A 23140-nucleotide genomic window follows, 5' to 3' on the forward strand; every position below is an offset into this window, starting at 1 on the left:
GCAGCTTTTGTCAGAAAAAGCTCGACTGAGCCTTTGGCTCAAGTGAGCTAAAAAGCTGAGGGGTCCAGCTGATCTGGGATTCCATATATTTAAACCGAATCAATCAATGTTAACCTGGATACAACATATGCAGTGCTGTGTTCCCATTGACCATTGCCTTTATACTGAATTACACGATTATCGATTAATTGTTGATCACTTTTTTCTTCTTCCATCAACTAACTTATTGTGGGTAACAAGATTTATGCAGAACATATAATCCAGCAAACGGGAGGTGTATTTTTCCAGCATCTTTTTAATTTCAGAATTTAAAAATCTCATTTATATGTAACGGGAGAGGAGAAAATGCGACGGACCAGACCGGGATTCAAACCCGGGCCCCCTGAATCTCCAGCCCGGTGCTTTACCAAGCTACATGGCCACCAGCAATCGAACCCGTCCGACCACCACATTCCTCCCTCCTTAAAGGTCTTTGACCCTGAAGACACAAACCCATGCTCTTCCCTTGCAGGTTTTCCATCTGTCACTTCCAGGGCATGGCACGGCACCAAATGTAACAGCAGAAGAGAAAAATGTGATGGACCACACTGGGATTCGAACCTGAGCCCCCCGAGTCTCCAGTCAGGTGCTCTAACAACTGAGCTTTCTGGCTCCAGCAATTGAAACGGTCTAACCGCCACATATTAGAATGTGCAGTCCAGAACTTGATCAGTATTCTGTCCTCTCTCACACCTAAGGTTTTAGACAAGTCCTACCTTTAATATTACTAAATTCATAAATATATTCACATATAAAATGCATATTAACAATAAAACATCAACCAAATATTATAGTATAATAAATAACAACAAAACGCACAGGTTTGAAACGGAAATTTATTTATAAAAGGCGATAGCTGATTATTAACTGAATCCAAAGACCCTCTCCTCTGTTTCTTGTTGTTGTAGATGTTTACATGCTTGTTTTCAAAACTTAAGTCAAACACAGCAACAAAATCTGGGTTCCACAATCTGTGAAGTCATCATAGAGTATCCGACTCTCAATGTTTTGTGGAACCGTTTCCATGCTGTGCTTGTTCTAAAAAATTATATGAACTAAAACAAAAATTCTAGTTTCTTTCTGGAAAGATTAACCCCTTCTCGTTTTTTAACCAGAACATCAACAATCCTGTTAACTTTCAATATATATGTTGTAAAAAAATTTTAAAGGAAACGAGAAAGAGTTACAGAAACCAATAACATTTATACAATTTTTATAAGTTGCTGTTTTACACAATATTTTGCAATTTTTTTGATTTTTTTTTTGTTTGTTTGTTGAAAGGAAGCAGTTAATAATCAAACAATCACATTTCATTTTCTGGTAAATAATTTCTGTTCTTAAAATTATTATCAAAGAGCAATTTGTAAAATCAATTTACAATTTCAAGAAATTTTGTCAACAGTCAAGCCAAAAACAGCAACAGATAATTTTGAACCAACCACCAATAAAAACAATTTCATGCGATGTTCCTTATTTACAAAAACACTCCAGATGTATACAAGTACCAGATTGGTGTACTAAGATGTTGAATGCATAATATTGTCATGTTTCTATATACGACCATCTCCAGTTACTGGAAGATGTTTCAATACACAAGTTTATTCAACTGGTTTAGCAGTTGTAGCAGTTTCTTTAGCTTGGTGGGCTTGCAATACAGCAACAGCTTCCTTCACCTAAAAAATAAAAAGAATTTAATTGTATGGTACGTTTACATAATAAATGCTACTACAAAGACTTCTTACAAGCTGTTCAAGCAAATAATTAGGACATGATACAAACAAAAATTGGATTTGTTGATTGATATCTTTATCTCTGACCCAGTATCTTGGATAACAGAGATATGTTGTTATTTGGCAGTCCCTACAATTTTTTCTTTAATGTTTATTAACTTTGTTATCTCACATCCTCCAATATCTCAAACTTTAATCTTGGTCCCGTCAAGTTCTAGATAAAGAGGTTTGTCTGCATATTTTTGGACCTATTTTTGGTTGTAAATGATGCTAAGGGTTATTCCAGTAAAACTTATCTGAGTGGAGTGGAAGGCCAATTTTTTTTTTTTTCAATAGGTGGGGAGTTCATTTTCTAATCTGGAGGGTAATAGACCATTGAATGTATTACTGTTGGTAGGGGGAGGGGCTTTCCAGTTTAAAGCTTCCAAATTAATTATAATGAAGTCTAATAAAACACAAATCTTTAGGAAATAGTCAAATTTTTCCTTCTTTTGTTTTCTTTGACTAACCTACAAGAGTCATCCCAGAAGTTGTAGAGTTATCTTTCCAAAAGCTGTGTTAAAGTTATGGCATGGCATGATAGCTGAGAAGTCAGCTCAGTATGAGAGAGTTTCTCAGTACTCAGTAGTGTGGGATTAAAAGAACTTGTGCCCATCATTTAAAGGATTGTTTGTATTTCCGATATATGATTCAATTAAATACTATGACTTTCATTATTTCTCATTTTAAATAGAAAGCCAAGGAAATTCTAGCAAAACAAGGTTTGATGTTTCAATGGCATGTTTAATCAGACATATAACAATGTTATATATGTCTCTGGTTTAACAACATAGTGTAATACTTGTGAATTAACATCCCCACAAACCAATAAAATTGACTCCACAGTATACACCCTTCTGATAGAGAAAACTCCCTTACAATAGATTCACATACACAAAGTAATTCTTACTGGGATATCCCTTATATCAAATTTAAAAAAAATATTAAGGAATTGTTAACTTTCTATGATATTTAAAGTTACATAGTGAGTCAATATAATGTGTTTCTTTTAAAATAATTGTATCATAAAGCTAAAGATTTACAAGAAATATGAATAAGGCGAAGTTCTGGGATCTCAACTGCAGGGTAAAAGCAAGAAAAGACTGCAAAATGTAAGTGCCAGAAAAACAAAAGCCGTATCTATGGCGTGGTTGTTATCATCAATGTCAACAATGTCAAGGTTATGTGTCTTTTATTTTTAGCGTGAAACTTGTATACAATATTGAACTGGAGCAATCAAAAGTGAGGAATAAGATCATCTGATCATCTTTTTTTGAAGATTATATCAAAATACTTGGTCATCCGACATTTATACCTATGGAATTGACACCATGATAACTACTTCAACTTTTCAGTGCATGCGTACTTTAAAGAGGTAGAAGTGAAGCAATATTTTCGTGTTGGGGCAAACAAAAATTTTTTACTTATATATTTTTCTCCATAAAATAGTGTATATTTTTTAGGTCCTGAAACCTGCAATTTTCTGAAACCTAATACTTTCAAGAATTGAATACAATTTGCATTTGTCTTGCAAAAATTCTACTTTTGTCAATTTTCCCGTTTTTCCGTCACAGCGTCTCTTTAAAATTCTACCCTTTTGTTGTCAATCTTAAAAATCTATACAACTTTGCGTCACTTTATAGGATATTATTTTGAAAATTTGAATGAAAAATTAGAATCTATGCCACTGAACTTGTTCATTTTACTTAATAAAAACATGTTTTAAATTCCTTTTTTTCATGATTTTTGAACATGTTGAAGAAAGGTTATGTATATCTGTCATTAATGCATGGAAATAAAATTTCTTAACAATTACTTCAGTACTCATATAAAGGGTTTTACATGAATATTAAAGAGTTATTAATTAGGAACATGTATATTATGAGCTTCTGTCAAATGTGTTCAACTTTTATATACATGTATACATTTAATTTCTATACCATTGCTGGTTTTTTGTTCTGTCTAACATATCAGTTAATTGGAAACATGATAATTATAGACTCCTGATTCAGAAAAATAAGCTCAATAGTCTGTTTACCTTAGCCTCTAGAGACTCTTGAGATTCCAGCATGTGCAGCAGCTCTGAGTTGTCGATTTCCAGCAACATGCCTGTGATCTTTCCAGCCATGTCTGGGAACATACTGGAGATCAGAGGGAATAAGCGTTCTCCTAACATCTGCTTCTGCTCCTGTGGTGGAGCTGTAGCCAACATGGTGGCAGTCAGCGGATCCTGTCCCTGGACAATCACAGCTTGTGGTGGTGCCTATCACAAAATTTGATTACATTTTCAATACAAAAACCCAATCTGTGAAACAAGCAACCACTTAGCTTAAATTATCACACTAAAAACTCTTTAACTTTATTTCAAATCTTCTGACCAAGACACCCACCTGCTGCATTCCTGGGTTTTGTCCTTGATGCTTGTTCATCATATGACCAGCACTGTATCCCTTGTAGCCTGCCTGGCGATTTGCAGCTGCAGGCACACTGGGTTGGCCTCCTTGGGGACGTCCAGGCACCTGCTGGCTGACAGGCATGCGCTGCTGGGTGTTCGGTGTTCCTGACTGACCTGTAATAGGACGAGCACCTACTCCAGTACGTACGTTGGTCTGACCTGTTGGTCTCTGCTGCCTCATCTGTGGAGCTCCTGGCATGGTCTGGAATCCTACAACAGATGTTTTGAAATTATGAATTCTGTCCATTTAGTTTCCTCTTTGATAACATTTTAAATCTGAATTTTAATTGAAGATAAAGGTATTCAGACTTCAACTTTAGATATTCCATTCCTAAAAGGACAACTCTTTATCATTAAATATCCCTCATATAAAATGTTTTGGCATGTAATTATAGATCTACAGCAAATTAGAGTAGGAAAGGATTAACTCAGAGAAATCACAAGACTAATTTATTACCTAAGCTGTAATTAACCAATGAAGATTGCACTGAGGTCTATGAAGATAACCTACTTTTTTTTAAAATAAAAATTCAAATAGGAAGAATACCTGTAAAAATGCCCTAATGAATTGTCATATGGGATAAGACTAACAGGTATGTGAAAATAGATTGTTATACCTTAAAAATTGTTTCCTATATAATTCTATACTAAAAAAAAGTGTAACATTTCTAATGTTTTACTGAGCGGTCATAAAAAAATCGATGTTTGCACTGCAGATCGAGATGTTTGACTTGTCAATGAGATGTTGGACTGCTTACGTCATAGTGTGGGTGGGGTTAGCTGTATCTTATTTGAATTCGTTGGAGTTCGACAGAACTTTACGGAATTGGCAAAGTTTAAACAGCAGTGTGGGTAAACAAATTTTACATCTTATGTCCCAATAAAAAGTAAAAGGTATAACAAAACATTTATTGACTGTGTTCTTGGGCAAAATGTGTTTGTCGACCCCTCAAACCAAACTGTTTGCCTTTGGCCTAACGGCCTCAGGCAAACAGTTTAATTCTTGGGTCCGACAAAAACATGTTGCCCTCGAACCCAGTCAATAAATGTATATTATATTAAATCGATAAATCAAGGGCGATAATACACAATGGCACATTCAAACCCTCCATACAAATAGTTATAAATAGAAATTATGTCTAAATATATTAAGAAATGACAATACATATCTGTTGGGCATTCAAATTGATTGAATCCAAGGCAAATATGGGCAGAATACATAAAGTTTTCTAAAATATTTGAGACAGTTAGAAGATTTACAGACCTGGGGTCCGTTTTACAAAAGAACTTACGACTATGACCAAAAACTTCAGTTGATTGCAAAAACTTGCATCATGAATGATTCTGTTAAAACTCCATGTATAAATATATCTTTCTGAATTGTTTATAAAATGAATAAAACCATTTTCAAATTAATGTAAAAAAGGTTATTTGCAAATTACATATTGGTCTAGCGCAAGTTCTTTTGTAAAATGGGGCCCTGGTTCTTCACAACATGACGACACCAGTATATATCTGTATGACTAATTTTGGAGATGTTGTCAAGATTTGAAAAGATATTTCCTAAATAATCCTACATAAAACTTTTACTTCAATCCTAGTCCGAGGCATTGATTGAACAAACTTGAATCTAAACAATACATGAAAGCATTCACACATTTTGTTTTCCTGGTTCTGTGGTTCTTAAGAAGATTTACTATGATGCCACAACATTTTCACTATTTATTACATTCCCTTAAAATAGAACATTTCCTACAGTAGAATAAAACCCAAGGATGCTTCTTGCAATATTTGTTTGAAATTGGCCATTTGGTTTTGGAGAAGTAGTTTACAGATGACACAACAGACAGAAAGAAGCTGCACACATTTAATAGGACAGCTCACTTGAGCCTTTGGCTTAGGTCGGCTATAAACAGATAGGGGGGTTGTTTACTCAATACATGTGGATGTTTAAATACTTAACTACCCAAGATGTAAAACCACATATCCCCTTACCACTTGCAGGCTGACCAGTTGGTCGTACAGTAGTTGTCTGCCATCTTGGATTGGTTCTCATGGTTGGCATGTTGTTGGGAGCATAGAATCTCTGGGCTTGAGGCATTGTTGGGACAAAGTATCCAGCGCCACCTGGTTGGAACATCTGGCTCACCTGTCCCATTTGCTGTCCCTAAATTAATGACTTCCATGTTTTTATCTTGCACATTTTCTTTAACTTAGAGACATTTCTACCATCATTTTTTTTTCTATCATCATTGGATAATATCTAATCCATTACACAACATGTATATTCAAAGCTGCTTTTCTTGCTTACACATCATTAAATATTATTGAGGTTTCCATAAAAGATAATTCAATGTTACCTGCATTCGCATACTCGTAATACGCTGCATGTACTGGGAGGCAAGGTGAGCCTTACGGTCCTCCTTCCTCTGAGCTAAAGCAACATACAGGGGCTTTGCCACCACAATTCTTCCATTCATTTCAGTCACAGCTTTGGTAGCTTCTTCTGGAGAACTGAAGCATACAAATCCAAAGCCTTTGGATCGACCTCCCTCTGACATAACCTGAAATAATGACATTGATAAGTTTCCATAAATAACCATATCCAACACTGAACATCATAAGAAAAAAGTTTCATAATTGTAAGCACCCATATAATGCCATGTCATTTCTTTAGACTTGACACAAAATTGGTTAGGTGCTAGTAATTTCACCCATGCTAGGGAGGGGTCAGTCTAAATATTTACTAACCCCAGGGTACTGGGTTTAAAATTTGATTGGTTTATAGCTCATTTGAACTGTAGTATTTATAAAAGTAGAGAGATGGAGCCTTTCAACTTATATAAGGCTATAAATTCGCTCTTGAGTACATCTTGACCTATGATTTTAACAAGAGGAATACAAAATAAATCATTTAAAAAAATGAAATAAGAAATGTTTTATATCGAAAAGTATATTGCAAATATATAAAAAAGATAAAATAAGAAAATTTTTTCATCAACTTACTTTTTTTTCTTGAAATGAATTCGATAATTCCACTAGAATTACGCATGTGTAAGGGGACATTTTCAACCATGTCAAAATAAAAGTCAAATATACGGCGATAATACCTTGTACACAGAATATCTTCATTTACTACTGTTTAGGAAGGATAAAATTAATATACAAAAGTATTTTAATGCACATTATGTCTAAAATAAAAGAAAAATTGGAATTCATTTCTTCTCATATTTTGAACGTAACGTCTGTCAGACTCAATACACCGGGTACATTGTTATAAAATGGGCCATTGTTTATGCAAACTATTTTATCTTTCTTGTCTACTGATAGAAAATTTACCTGTTTATCAATTAACTGATCGCAGATTCAACAGAAAAGCACATGTCCTTAGAAATTAAAAAATCTGTGGGATGCTTCCTGTGTCTGTCATGGCAAGTGGGCGTTACGTTCTATTTTAAGAATGGAGCTCAAAGATGCTTCTTCTTATACATTTGACTTAAAGGTTATGAATATTTAAATTTTCTCCAGTGTTCTATGCAAATCTGTTAACATTTCGCTAAGAAGAGCTACAGAGAGAGTCCGAGAAGCCACGGACGTTTGTCTGTCAAGTGTTATGTTACACAAAGTACGTTACATTCATGAAAATATAAGTTGTCTTTATCCTAGATTTTAAACACATATCATCAAATATTGTCAGCTAGTAGATGTATTTTGGATTTAAAAAAAAAAAAATTTGAACTTGCACGCTCTTCATCACTACATAAACACTTAAAATTTGACATTTCTTACATAATGTACCGATTGACAGACACTGCCTGAATACTATCATAACGGTGACGGACAAAACGAATGTCTGTTCATGTTACGTGAATCAAGCGGGTGCATTCAGATTTATACGTTCAGTGAATTAAACCAAAAAGTATTTTTATTTAAGAATATTAGTGTATCATAAGGCAAAATTTGTCTTTATAACTCAAACAATACAATTTTGAAGTTGTTTTCTTGCAGTTTTTAAAACGAGTCTGTCAGGGTTACGTGCATCCGTACATGTTACGATATAGGTTTGATCTATATGAAATAATTTATTTTTTTAAATTTTATTAGTATTTTCATAAATAATAATGTCTTGTGTATTATAATTTCCAAGAATAAAAGATAAACTTTGAATGATAAATTTTATTGGCTCGTTTCAAACAGGTATTGCTCAAGAAATATCGTAACATGACAGACATGGTGGAAATTTTGTATGTTACAAAGCGTATAGCAGAGATTTATTTTTTAAAAATTCAAATTTAAAATCTATAAGGAATAAAAATTTGAATAATGTCCATTTCTTACGGCAACATTATCTTTTTGATAAAATAATGAAAGTTTATGGTTTCAGAGATTTTTTTACCCCTTGATTCCAGGGGCCGGGGCCGTCAAGATTGGGAAAAATAGCGATATTTGGTTGAAATTGGGAAAAATATCTTCATACAAATAAATAGGAAAAAACAAAAGTCAAATATTTAATCATTTTTCTTATTTTTTTATAGTATGAAGCTGGCTTAAACCAGCTTTTTAGTGATATGAAATAATAGCGGCTGTTGAAGTTCAGAAGCTAAAAAATGGCAAAGCCGCAGGGTATGATAACATTGTAAATGAACATATTTATAGCGAGCGCAGCGAGCTCAATAGACTAATGTGTAAGAACAGAGGAAATTCGGAATGAAATCTGTACATACGTCAGGCAAATTTTCTGGTGCAACATTCCCAGAATTCCTTCGCTACCAGGGTTCCATGCGAAATTCTTACAAAACATACAAAAGACCAAGGATAATTATTCATTACAGAGAGATACGTTTACTTTTCTTTCTTTGCAGAGAGCTTAAAAGAAACAAAAAATAATTGCATCTACTCTACAGCGTATTTCATTTATTATTGCACAAGATCTTTAGTCTCTTTCAACCAGACACTCGGCTGTCTCCGTAAATTCCGACGTCATGTGACGTCACAGTCTAGCCTGTGTCTTGTGCGGTTTGACGTTTGAAGAGGCGGATCAATGTTACAAGTGTAAGCTGCTATAGCTTTTTGATGGTATAACTGCGCTCGCCCCAACGGTCACACTGTAAAACATATTACGTTGTCTTTTTTACCTTTATGTAAGAAGTTCTTTAAAATAACATTTGATAGTGGGTTTGTTCCAAATGAGTGGTTAATCGGTATTGTTTGACCAATTTATAAGAATAAGAGCGATTCAACCCAGCCTGAAAATTACCGTCCTAGGCAAACTGGAGAGACTGACATGATGAACGTTATTTTTAAGATAATGATCCCAACTTTAATTTTTAAACATCGATCCCGCTTTAAAAAGTACGCATGCAAACATCCATAGTATTTCGAATAACTTCTCGGAAGTCCTCGGATGGCTCGTAGATCGCACATAGAGAAAACATTTTTGTCATTGTTTTATTTAATAATTTACAACTTTTAAAATACTTTTTTTTCATATTGGGAATTTTTAGGTATGATTTTGGGAAAAACATGCACTTTTCAGCATTGGGAATGGGGCCGAATTTCAGCCCCGGAGAGACCCTAAAAAAATCCCTGGGTTTATTTGGCTGGCTCAGTAAAGGAGTCTGTCAGTGTTACGATCATCAGTTTGTGCATCAAAAGTAGCTTAAAAATCTTTTTTCTTCTACATAAGAGTGAAACAAAATTGCACTGTTTAAGGAATTGTTTAATTTAATTTTTTTTTTTTACAGATTATTTGTATTGCTAAGCATCAGAAATGTAATTTAATCATGTCACATTTTATCATACGTCTGTCATGTTACGTTATATGTCTGTCATGTGTTACGTGACACATATTTCAAACATTAATAAAATATTTATTTTTGACCTGATTATCTATTCAATCATTTTTTTGTCCTATTTAGAGTCAGAACTTCAAATAAACATAAAGAAATCTAAGAAAAAAACGTGTCTACAGAATTCTTTATTTGTCCTCCCAGATGTACTCAAGAGCGAATTTAGAGCCATAAACATCATAAAATTGTTTTTTTTCTTTGTATAACTGGAACCAATTAACAGTACCATTCCCTATATATATGCAAAAAACATAGGTAATCACAGATTACAGAGCTCACCTCAACGAATGTTGTCTTTAAGTAAGGCAAAGTCCCACACTAAACTAATAATCTAGGAGTGTGCATCCCTAGATGCAACATTTATGCAATTTTGGTCTGATAGGGCTTGCAGTTACTTGGGAATGGACTTATCTGAAAACTTAAAACTAGACACTCATTCAGAAAATGGAAGTCAAATCCAGCATCCGAAGCAAGTTTTGAGATTGTTCGTCCCTTGATGCATCATCCATGCAAGTTTGGTTCAGATAGGCCTTATAGTTACTTGGAAATGAGATCTGCTCCAAAAACTTTAACCTGCTCCAAAAACATTAACCTGGTCATTCTTTAGCTGAAATTGCAGCATCTGAAACCTTAACTGGTACAATGAAACACACTAGAAGCATCCTCCATGCATCTCTGACTAATATAGGCCATAGAAGTACTTGAAAAGAAAACTGCTCCAAAAACCTTAACCTGGGACGCCGACGCCGAGGGTATTACATAAGCTCCGCCAACTTCGTTGTGGTGAGCTAAAAATGCTGACTTTTCCCAGTTTTGTGACTAAAAATCCCAGTTAAACTGCCAAGAAACAGATCTGTTATGTCTTTATTCATTCACTTAGAGCATTGTACAAAGTGACAAAATTTGTAACTCCTTAAATCAGAAATAGTATGGAAAGCAATCATGTAGTAAACAGTCTAGTGGCATATATTGCAAGCATTTGACATTATTGACACTTTCAAAAAGCATGCAAACAACCTATAATAAACTGTTCAACAGTCTGATAGTTGTTGCTGTTTCCTTAGAACATATATTAATTGTAGTCCATTTTAGAATACATGTCATTCATCGATATGATAGAAAATTCCCAATTTGTTCTATTCCAATGTTATTTTACCCAATGGAGTGGGTATTAATATATTCTTACCTAGAAGAAAAAAATCTTTCAAACAACATTGACAGCAAGTTATTAAATTTTAGAAGATGCAATGCAAAACCCATCTAAAATTCACTTGATTAAAATAAGCTCAATTTCAATAAATTTGATTATCCTAGGCATACACTTACGTCATACGTACATAAATTTGATTATCCTAGGCATAAACTTATGTAATACGTATATGTATCATTAACACAATGGCTTAGAAATGTAGCATCTTCAATATACTTGGTCCATTTACATACCAAGCAAGCTATTGAGAAATGCATTTTATTTCACCCACCTAGGGAAGGGCTAGTCCAAGATGAAATCTAACCCCGGTTACTGGGTTTATAAATTACTGCCTCATTTCATAATTCAAATTTTTTCAGAGATTTTTTTTTAAATAGATCAAATATGACTATATACAATCAATGAAATCTGAAAATTTTCTATATGCTTATAAAACTGAAAATATCTGGCAGGCACATGTATCCAGAAATCAAGGCCAACAATAAAAATTGATTTTTTTGATCTACTCCAACCTTCCTGTAACAGTCATCCCTACCCGATCTTATTTTTTCTTAGTTCATCTCAGATGAAGGCTCAAGTGAGCTTTTCTGATCAAAGCTTGTCCAGCCTCTGTCCGTCTGTAAACTTTTCACACTTTCAACTTCTCCAGAACCACGGGGCCAATTTCAACCAAACTTGTCACAAAGTATCTTTAAATTAAGGGGATTATAAAGGGCCATGCTTTATAGTTGCATCTCATTATTTAGGATACTAAAAAGCTTAGAATCATTAAACTTTGTTAGTTGACTCATTTGGTTCCTCGGATTAGGTTAATCAAAAAAGTAGGTAACAATGACCTACTTCTGGAATTTCACTAAATATTTAAGATAAGAAGAGGCTTAGAATCATCAAAATTTCTCAGTTGAAACATCTTGGGTTTTCAAGAGTTTGATAACCAAGAAGGTCATAGTGACCTACTTTTGAGATTTTAAGGCTTTATCTATATCGGATAATAAAGGGCTTAGAAATGACTGGGTTATACAATATATCAAAAGATCGATTCTAGGCACTTTAACCTTTTGTAATGATGATTATCAATGTTTTAGATAATTCAAAAAAAGAAAAAAGAAAACTAAGAGTAAAGCTCATTGCAAAGCAAGGAGTAGGTCTTCCATCCAATTTTCAGTTTTGCTACCTGTACAGGCACAGGTACAGGTACCTGTACAGGGGGGGGGGGGGGGGGGGGGCACTTTTTCCCAAAGACAGTTTTTACTATTTGAAATATTAATTGAAAGGCCGGTTGGCTCCCCCCACTTAATGTTGTAGAATAGTCAAATAAGGGTTTTGTAGTAGTGTATGAATAAAATTTGGTACTGAAAGAAGTTGGAACCCCCCCCCTTCCCACCCCCGGAATAGGATTTTCGAGATTTTTTTGCTTGTCAAGTTCTTTCATGTAAGTTGAAATTTTTTTTCTCTGGCTGGGCCCCCCTTTCAAAAACGATGCTAAGTCCCTGCTGTAAGATCAGTCCTGGAATGTAGACTGTTCATTATAAAGAAGGCCATTCTACATAAAAAGTTTTGAAATTCTCAATATATTTCTTTTTTTTTTTGGTCATAGGAAGTGTTGGCGTGCAGCAGTTCCGGTGAAATTCACATTTGTATGTTACATCTACACATATTGCCCTATCATCACTAAAAATCTCACATTTCTATCTTGAGCTGTTTTTAAAAAACAAACCCTCCAGAAATCCCTAAAATGGGGAAATCTCAGAACCGTTAGTGACGTCATCAAAACGGAAAAAATATATCTAGATTTTTTTAATGATCTATTAGATCTGAAGGTTTCATGAACACTGAGCATGCTGTTTCTGAGAAAAAGATATTTTTGAAAAATGTGGAATGGAGTAGAAACAAAAAAAATTTTTTTTTTCAATTTCTAATGATGCCCATAAGTTATCTCTCAAAGAAAAGATTTCCTGTTGTGGTCTCAAAAAAAGAACTTGATTTTTTCACAGTTTTTTGGGCATATATATCATGGTGTTATTAATTCAGATCACATAAGACCGCGGAACATTAACTGGCAAAATTGGAAATATGCAGCTTACGTCATTTCCATCTGTCGCAGTCAAACACTTGATGATATACAATGAAATGGGCGGGTACAATTTTACACAGACGTCTGTGAAAACACTGGATTGAAATAGCAATTCGAAATTCAATTTCAATCCACCTGAGCTGTTTTCAAACCTCAAGTGTGAATGTATGATCCAAAAGACATGTAAAGTCAATTCCCAAATATATGTTGTTTGAAATTTATATCTATATGAGTTTTTAAGCCTATAATTTTAAGGACACGTCAAAGACATAGAAGGCAGAGATTATTTTTTCAGAGGAAGGTCATTTGATTCTAGAAGGGGGGGGGGGGGTGTCAAAAATTGTTGAGTCAGAGCATGCCTACACAGAAGAAAAAATTAATTTCTAGGATGACAAGAGCTTTTATTTTTTAGTTTTTTTTTCTTCTCTGAAAAATGTTTGACAAACAAATGTCTGATAAACAAAAACAGGGAGAGGTTGTCCAAACTAAAAGAAACCTTTCTTATTTATTCATTTCCAAGATCGTTCAGCTCCCTCTACCCTCCCCCCCCCCCACCCAGGGCCTGGGAAGGGGCCGCGCCATGCGCAAACTGTCGAAAAATGGCGCAATGAAATAATGGTGCGCAGCGCCATGCGGCGCGCCCCGCAAAATGCGGGTATGCATGTTTTATTACTTTGTAAGTTCATGGCAGTCTGCGCTATCTTCGTCGAAGTTAGATGGGGTCTGTGATGTATTATATAATAAAATGGGAACCATCATTCAGCATATTGACATCCACTGGCAAAGAAACAGTTTTTTTTTTCATGTCGTTCGATTCGTAAGTGTCAAGTCGTTTTCTATGGTTGACCACAACTTTACGAAACATGGAAAATTTATATACCTTACGATGAAAAACCTTTTCAACGACGTCCACTTATTTTGGCCTGTCCCGTGATCTCTAAATCGGCATCGTTAAAATATGGTGCTTTTGGTTTAAATATAATTTTTCTAAATACTAGTTGGTTAGAATCTAGATGACGATTGACTGAAGTTCTTAGAAACGGAAAAATTATTTGCACTAGTCAGTCAGTGAATCAATGTCATGTGACTTGTCAATGCCTATCGCATTTTTCTTTTTAATTTTCCTAAATTTTTTGTCAGAGATATATGCATTATCATATAGCATCATACTATGATTTATTTTAGAATGGCCCAATATATTTCCTCTCTGCCCCTTAAATTTCAAAATGGCCCCATCATTTTATGAACAGTGGGGCCATTGGCCCCACCTGTTGCTTGACCTTCCCAGGCACTGCCCCCCCAGCACACACATACACATACCAAACAGAAATCAAATATTTGTCCCTTTATATTTCTTTAAAAAGATGGGATAGAAAATTCTTATTCATATATATTTCAAATTATTTGTCTTCTGGGTCAATCAGTAACACCGTTCGTTCTAGCGTAGCTCAGGTGGAAAAATGAATTTCAAACTAGAATTTCAATCCAATGTTTTCTCGGACATCCGTGTTGAATTGTACCCACCCATTTCATTGTCTATCATTAAATGTTAAATGTTTTGACTATAACAGATGGAAATGACGTAAGCTGCATATTTCCAATTTTGCCAGTCAATGTTCCACGGTTTTAATGAACATTCTACAAGCATGTCTTGCTACACTGGATGAAATGTCTCCTCTTACCTTAGCACTGGTAATGGTACCAAACTGAGCAAATTCTTTTCGCAGTCGCTCGTCATCAATGTTGTCATCTAGATTCTTGACATACAGGTTAACTCCCTGGTACCTATTGATTCTTTCCATCCTAATGCGTTCGAACTTCTCTTTGAGCTCAGCCTGGCGCTCAATTTTCTTCTGAGCACGTCCCGCATACAGCACCTTTCCACTAAACTCATTTCCATTCAGTGCATCAACAGCCTAAAATAATCATGACATTACTGTTTTCCCTTTTCAGACTGTCATTGAATATGTTTGTCCTAGAGCAAATATTCCTTGAATACAACAAATTCCGTTTTCCCAGGTAACTAAAGCAAAGACTATGACCAATTTCCTTTGACTCTGTTCTACATTGTATGAAGTTCTTTATGTTCAATCAAATGCTTACCTTCTCGGCAGCCTCTGGGTCTTCAAAGCTAACAAATCCAAATCCTCTACCTTTTCCTGAAGAATCATCTGTCATAACCTGCAAATATAATTGGCATGCTTTAATACAAGTCCATGACCACAATTATCAAAAAAAAATAAATAAATAAATAAATTGAAATCATGCATCTTGGGTTCTAAATAGAATATTGTCTAAACGAGTCCTGCAGTTAAAAAAGGCTGTGTCATATCAAATGACAAAGCTGCTTTAATCTTTTATGACTTATATATCTAATCTCTATAATATCCATTAATACTACCAAAAATAAATAATGACAAATCTATACTATTTATACCTTTTCAGCATATACCAATATACTTTTATCAACTGCAATCTAACATTTGCATTTTTGTGTAGTTATATTAATTTTCTTATATCACAATCTGAACTGAAAACTAATCTTTAATTCAGTGTACAATGCAGTTTTCAGAAACAATTCAGATTCTATCCAAACATTTATCAAAATGGCAGCCTAATAAAGGTTTTACAGATGAATGGCTTTTACATTATATTAAGTAACCTCCCATTTACTTCCTAGTCATTTTTATTACTTCACTATTTTTTCACATTCATGACACAGATTCCTACATTACAAAGAATATTCAATATATGGAGAGGAACTTCTAGATGATCAAAGAATGCTTAATATATGGAGAGGAACTGCTCGATGATCAAACAAAAAATACTCAATATATGGAGAGGAACTTCTAGATGATTAGGGCTGTGTATTGAGCAAAATATTTCGATACGATACGATATTTTATAAAGCGATATGCCATATATTGGATTATTTATTAAGTCTTTCAAAAATGTCTTATTAATGACATTTAATGCATAAATTTGATAAAAACTGGGTGAGTCTAACATAACATGTTAAAATATAGTTGTCTATGTATTTTGTAATAGTTATTTAAGATGTGCTCTCTCCTCAATGTTTATTTCATTACTGACCAGTTTTAATTCAAAACAGTTCAAAATAATCTTTGGTAACTGAAATTCCCAAATTTTTTACAGAATTATAAGAAAAACTGCCTGTCCGATACGTATTGGAAGTTATTTTTTCAATATGATACATTCCAGAATATCAATACGTATTGAATAGTCGATATATTGACAAAGCCCTATAGATGATCAAACAAAGAATGCTCAATATATGGAGAGGAACTTCTAGATGATCAAACAAAAAATACTCAATATATGGGAAGGAACTTCTAGATGATCAAATAAAAATACTTAATATATGGAGAGGAACTTCTAGATTATCGAATAAAGAATGCTCAATATATGGAGAGGAACTTCTAGATGATCAAACAAAAAATACTCAATACAGTGGTTCCCGTTTTACCGAATAGTCATGTTGTCAGCCTAGTTTTATCCGAATAGCCGAAAATTAGAATAGCCGATTGCTCCATACCGAGTCCAAAGATAGATGTATAGAGCTACATGTATTGATAATACATCGTAGCAAATTTCAAGCTTGCACTTTCGTTTTCTTTTGACATGTTTACTTAATGACTTTACTAAAAATGATTTATTTCACTTACTTATGAATTTAATATGAATTTTTTTTTCAAATAAATTGACGTATAGAATATATTCTTTGATAGTTATTGCCATCTTTCTTCAGCACATGTTTACATTCCTTCTTCGATGGTCGCCATTTCGGAAACGGAAGTAGACTAAATGCTTGACTAATAACCGTAAACTATTTTTCCCTGGATAGATTGTAAATTAAAAATAAACAAAAATATTAAATATATGTAATTGTTTCGTTTTTATTTGTTTCTTTAATACGGTTACATATTTTATACTGTGTGTGAGTTTACCAGTCTCGTTCTTGTCTGCTGAAGAGAGATTTTGAGAGCCATGTGGAGAAAGATGGTATGAATTTTGAGACGTATTTTTATAGAACAGTCCATTTATGATTTTTACCATAAATTTTGCACTGAAAAGTGAATAAATATTAAGCCAATTGACCAAGTTAAACGATTGAATAGGCTTATTTCATTATCCAAGCAAACTGTCATACACAAGCTAATCAGTTCAATAATTAAAATTTCACGCCGAAAAAATTGCAAATAATTGTCATAATTAACAAGTGCATCATTGAACCCAAGCTGATCACCACAACGGTAATCAAAACATATCTATTTACTATGCCCACTATTGACACAGGTAAGGTGCCTGTGTGCGTCCAGCCGTAACTAATCCCCTCATTGTCGTACTCAAGCCAGTCAAGGTAATTGGTGTCAAACTGTGTAAACAAAGGCTTCACATACGAAGTTGGAGGTGTGAACAAGGTGCTGATTATCAACAAACACTATGATAGTCCAAATTTTTGTATCGGATAAAACGAAATTCCAATATTTTCTCATCAGAATATCAGGTGAAATTATTAATAAATATATAAGAAATGGTTTTGTGCTCTGATATTATATTGAAATAGCCGAAATATTCGTTAAACCGCTATCCGATAAAATGGAAGCCACTGTATATGGAAAGGAACTTCTAGATGATAAAACAAAAAATACTCAATATATGGAGAGGAACTTCTGGATGATCAGAAAAAGCAATGGAATCATAATATTTTCATAGCCCAATGCTCAGTTCTCATCAAATCATCATAGAATTGCACACAAAATATTTTCAAACCTAGTTTTACTTCCTTACAATCTGGTAAGTGTTAACATAAGGTGTAGCCGTAGTTTTACACATCTTGTTTTAATTATATACACCATCTATCAACTAAATATTCAAGGACACTTTATTTTTTTTTAAGATAATAATTAGGATTATAAGAATTCCCCAATCAAACAAGAGGCCCATGGGCCACAACACTCACCTGAATAACTTTGGCCCTGCTGCTCTTCACCAGATGATCTTTTTGTAATACCTATTGTGGCCCCGCCCTACCCATGGGGGTCATGATTCTAACAATTTAAAATCTACACTACCCCAGGATGTTTCCATATAAGTTTTAGCTTTACTGGCCAAGAGGTTCTTGAGGAGAAAATTTTTAAAGATTTTTCCTTTACATTTCAATGTAAAACTTGGATTCCCTATTGTGGCCCCGCCCTACCCCCAGGGGTCAAGATTTGAATAGTTTAGAATTTACGCTGCCTCAGGATGCTTCTACAAAAGTCTAAGCTTTCCTGACCAAGTGGTTCTTGAGAAGATTTTTTTTCTATATATTTCAATATAAAAATTGGATTCCCTATTGTGGCCCTGCCCTTCCCCCGGGGGTCATGATTTTAACAATTTAGAATCTACACTACCCAAGGATGCTTCCACATAAGTTTAAGCTTTTCTGGCCCAATGGTTCTTGAGAAGAAGATTATTAAAGATTTTTTCTATATATTTCAATGTAAAACTTGGATTCCCTATTATGGCCCCGCCCTTCCCCTAGGGGACATGATTTTAACAATTTAGAATCTACACTACCCCAGCATGCTTCCACAAAAGTTTCAGCTTTTCTGGCCAGGTGGTTCTTAAGCAGAAGATTTTTAAAGATTTTTTCTATGTATTTCAATGTAAAACTTGGATTCCCTACTGTGGCCCCACCCTTCCCCCGGGGGTCATAATTTTAACAATTTAGAATCTACATTACCCCAGGATGCTTCCACATAAGTTTCAGCTTTTCTGGCCAGGTGGTTCTTGAGAAGAAGATTTTTAAAGATTTTTTCTACGTATTTCAATGTAAAACTTGGATTCCCTATTGTGGCCCCGCCCTTCCCCCGGGCATCATGATTTTAACAATTTAGAATCTACACTACCCCAGCATGCTTCCACATAAGTTTCAGCTTTTCTGGCCAGGTGGTTCTTGAGAAGAAGATTTTTAAAGATTTTTTCTATATATTTCAATGTAAAACTTGGATTCCCTATTGTGGCCCCGCCCTTCCCCCGGGGGTCATGATTTTCACAATTTTGGTAGAGGGTTCAATGCTTATTACAATCATGCCAACAGTTTGACTGCTTGATGTCCAGGAGTAAAGAAGAAGATTTTTAAAGATTGCATTAATTTTGGTGGTTTTAGCCCCACCCCTCAGGCCCCAGGGGGGCAGGGACCATGAAATTCACAATTTTTGTTCCCCTTCACCCATAGATGCTATATACCAAATAAGGTTGAAATTGGTTAAGCAGTTCTGGAGAAGAAGTTAAAAATGTTCAAAAGTTAACGCACGACGGACGACGCACGCCGACGGACGAAAATGGATAGCAATAGGTCACCTGAGTGACTCAGGTGACCTAAAAATGGCTTACTGACAGATTATCCCTTGTAGGGCAACTCAGCCAAGACAGAACTGGAAAACATCTTAAGAGAACTCTACCATTTTACAAAAATTGCTTGTTTATTCCTTTATGCTGATTTAGCTGTATTTCAGCCACATTTCTGCAGACCATTTTACAAAGGAATCAAACAGCAAATTCATTGAAAAAATTTTAAATAAGATTTTCCCAGAATCTTTATAACATAGTGCCATTGTGCACTTCCTATTTTACATATTGATCAGACAATTATTTGGGCTTTCCCATGGCAAAAAAATGGACTTTGCTATTGTACTCTTATGGGAGTGGGAGTATTATTTTGTGAGCTCAGTGCTCACAGTACCTCTAGTTTTCAGTTAACTTACTTTGGCACTGATAATCTTGCCATAAGGTTCGAACATTTCCCTCAGTTTTTCATCATCGATTTCTTCACTGAAGTTTTTCACATAGACATTGTTGAATTTCCGCATCTTGTCTCCAAGCACTTCAAGCCTTTCCCGCCTGCTCATGAATCGGCCTACAAACCTGTTATATACATCAAGAGATGTGAATAAGAGGTTTAATGGCGACTAAAATCACAAACGTCAAATCCTATTCTGACAAATGAAAAGGTATGATAAATTAAACATCTTTAAATGGCCATTAACTCAAAGATATGCCATACATATTTTCAATTACTCAACTAAAAAATAAATGTTATACAAGGTTTTTCAGATACAAAAATATATTTATGCTTGCATTTAAAATATTTAATACAAAAAGAAAAGACAACTTTGATAAAATGTGTCACTACAAGTCTCCTGCACATCTAATTCTTTTCATAAAACAGCACTATAAATTGAAGATATACTTTAGATTGCACTACTTGAGTCACTTTTTTTATATTCACATTGATTTTGATAAACAATAGAAAACATTTCAAGAAGTTGAATATCAGATTAATAATAAGGCCTATTGATATTTATAAGGAACACTTTTTTTCCGATATTTGAATGAACAGAAAATTGAGGGAGCCTCATATTTTCCAAGGGCGTAGTTTTCATTGGTTGGCAGATCCTACAGACCAAAGGAGCAAATTCGTTTTGGTAAAGATTGTTTAAACCTGTAAAAGTTAAGCCTGCTCTTTATTATCACAAAGCTGATCAGATTAAGCAATGGAATCATAGACTTTCATAGCCCAATGCTCAGATTTCATCATTTCATTATGAATCTTGAACTACTCCATAAATTGATAAAAAAGATAGTCACATTCAGGATTTATTTACAAATGACTGATGCAAAAGAACTCCTTTTCAAAATATTTTATCAGAGTAACTGCTTAAATTTTATTCGCATTACTCACCCATTACATTTCTTTTATCATAAACAAATATATATTATGAATTCCTTTCCAGCAGTACTTACACCTTCTTTCCATTCAGCAACATGCCATTCACCTTCTCAATGGCACTCCTAGCAGCTTCTTCAGTCTCAAAGTGTACAAAGCCATACCCTCTGGACCCATGTTCATCACACACAATCTTAAAAGAAACAATTAATTTGAAAAAAAAATACATCTTACATTATAACAATCACTACAAAATATACTATCATGAAATTCAAGAAAGAATCATGGCTTTAAGTCATCATCACAATTTTTTCTGCTAAAATTTGAAATAAAAAAGAAGCCACTCAATTTCTTTGCATAATCTTATATACCTTACAAGACAGAATATTGCCAAATGCAGAAAATGTATCATAGAGAGCTTTGTTATCGATACTCCTGTCCAGATTCTTGATGAAGACATTGCCAACACCAGACTTTCTAAGGGATGGATCACGCTGGGACCACATGATCCTGATGGGCCGTCCCTTGATGGTGTCGAAGTTCATGGTATCTAAAGCTCTCTCAGCTGCAATAAAAGCATACCACTTATACCATAAAACATATATCCAAGGTTTTGTTCACAGAGACTAGGATATATATTGAAATGACTTGCAGTCTTTCTGTGGCATCTTATACATTTACAACCTTCCAATCAATTACTTACTCAAGACTAAATGTTGTCACTATGTACCTTTTTTTGACAAATGTCAATGCTGTTAATGGTCATAAACAAGAATCTTGGCAAGATACGAAAGAAAGTTCTTTCTAAAATACTCTAGTGCATTAATTTCCCTACCAATTGGTGTTTTTATCTATTGTTTACATATCGCAGAATTGAATGTTGATAACTTTTATTACTGCAATGACTTACCATCAGCAGGTTGTTGAAAGTTGACGTAAGCATACCCCAGGGATCGCCTTGTGATCATGTCTCTGCAAACACGAATGCTAAGGACGGGACCAGCCGTAGAGAACTTTTCAAACAACATAGCTTCAGTGACGTCTGGGTGAAGGTCCCCAACATACAAGGAAGCCATTGGGTAGCTGGGACCAGCTGGGTTCATATTTGTTGTAGACATGTTTCTTCCTTTTCTTCAAACAATATGGCGCTCGAGGATTGCGTTATGTCGTTGGAGACTTGGTGGTGAAAAGCTGATTTAAAAACTTACCGTTTCAAATCTTTTTTTGGTATTTTAGAAGTTTTTCGTATTTTTTTGTACTTTTTTGAAAAGTTTTTTAGTTTTTTTGTCCACTTTTTTCCGTGGTGTGTGATTTAAAATGTAACACACAACACTATCTTATGACCTCGCGTGGAGAGAAGAGGGACTCAAAGGAAGTGACGAGAGTAGTGCTCTATATATCAAAAGAAGAGAGGAAATTATTACGCATAAAAATAGTTCTAAAATACATGTTTCTTTATGCTATAATTTACCTTCAACATTGTACAATTATAGAGTTTTTGATAAAATATAGATATTCTAATCAGATGAAGATGAAAATATTTCATTGTCTGTTTTCAAAATTTGATAAAGTTTAAATCACTCCGCCGTGACGTAAACGTTCTTTTACAACACACCGGGAAATTTAACATATGGTAAATATACGTGGCGATTTCGATTTCCGTTGCCCGTGGCCCCGGAAATTGAGACGAGAAAAACAAAGAAAAAAATTCAAAATATACTGCATAAGGGTGAATTAAAAAATAATGACTGCCAAAAAGATTTTTTTAAATTAACTGTCCATGCATAACATACAGTTGTGTATTTTTTTATACGGTTTTAAAATTTGCCCTCTTATATTAGTAAAAGATACAAAAATACACTGCTTATTATATGCAGATGACTTAGTTTTGTTGTCAATTAGTCCTGATGGTCTACAATGTAGCCTGAATATTCTTGAAAATTATTGTGTTAATTGGAAGCTACAGATTAACACGTCCAAATCAAAAATTATAGTATTTAATTCTAATG

The 23140-nt window shown here is 34.4% G+C and overlaps 1 protein-coding gene across 1 annotated transcript; it reads right to left on the bottom strand.

Moving 5' to 3' along the window:
• Window positions 1-861: 861 nt before the first annotated feature.
• LOC133191236 (polyadenylate-binding protein 4-like) lies at window positions 862-22519 on the bottom strand. Its single transcript, XM_061326991.1, has 11 exons — window positions 22042-22519; window positions 21503-21696; window positions 21209-21324; window positions 20170-20329; window positions 15500-15577; window positions 15079-15312; window positions 6624-6827; window positions 6259-6430; window positions 4199-4473; window positions 3847-4071; window positions 862-1712 (listed from the first exon to the last, which is right to left on the bottom strand). Exons 1-11 carry the CDS (start codon window positions 22247-22249, stop codon window positions 1638-1640), a joined length of 1941 nt encoding a protein of 646 aa, XP_061182975.1. The 5' UTR covers window positions 22250-22519; the 3' UTR covers window positions 862-1637.
• Between the last annotated feature and the right edge of the window lie 621 nt (window positions 22520-23140).

Source organism: Saccostrea echinata, unplaced genomic scaffold (assembly GCF_033153115.1).
Source record: "Saccostrea echinata isolate AGI-Se365-2 ecotype Australia unplaced genomic scaffold, CSIRO_AGI_Sech_v1 ptg000023l, whole genome shotgun sequence".
NCBI lineage: Eukaryota > Metazoa > Mollusca > Bivalvia > Ostreida > Ostreidae > Saccostrea > Saccostrea echinata.

What these genes read in the sequence shown, in the direction of transcription:
- LOC133191236 (XM_061326991.1), bottom strand. Translation starts at nt 22,249, where the DNA reads ATGTCTACAACAAATATGAACCCAGCTGGTCCCAGCTACCCAATGGCT. An exon ending in CTTTCAACAACCTGCTGATG is followed by an intron (nt 21,697 to 22,041) that starts GTAAGTCATTGC and finishes CTTTTATTGCAG; the next exon opens with CTGAGAGAGCTTTAGATACC. An exon ending in AAAACCCAGGAATGCAGCAG is followed by an intron (nt 4,072 to 4,198) that starts GTGGGTGTCTTG and finishes ATTTTGTGATAG; the next exon opens with GCACCACCACAAGCTGTGAT.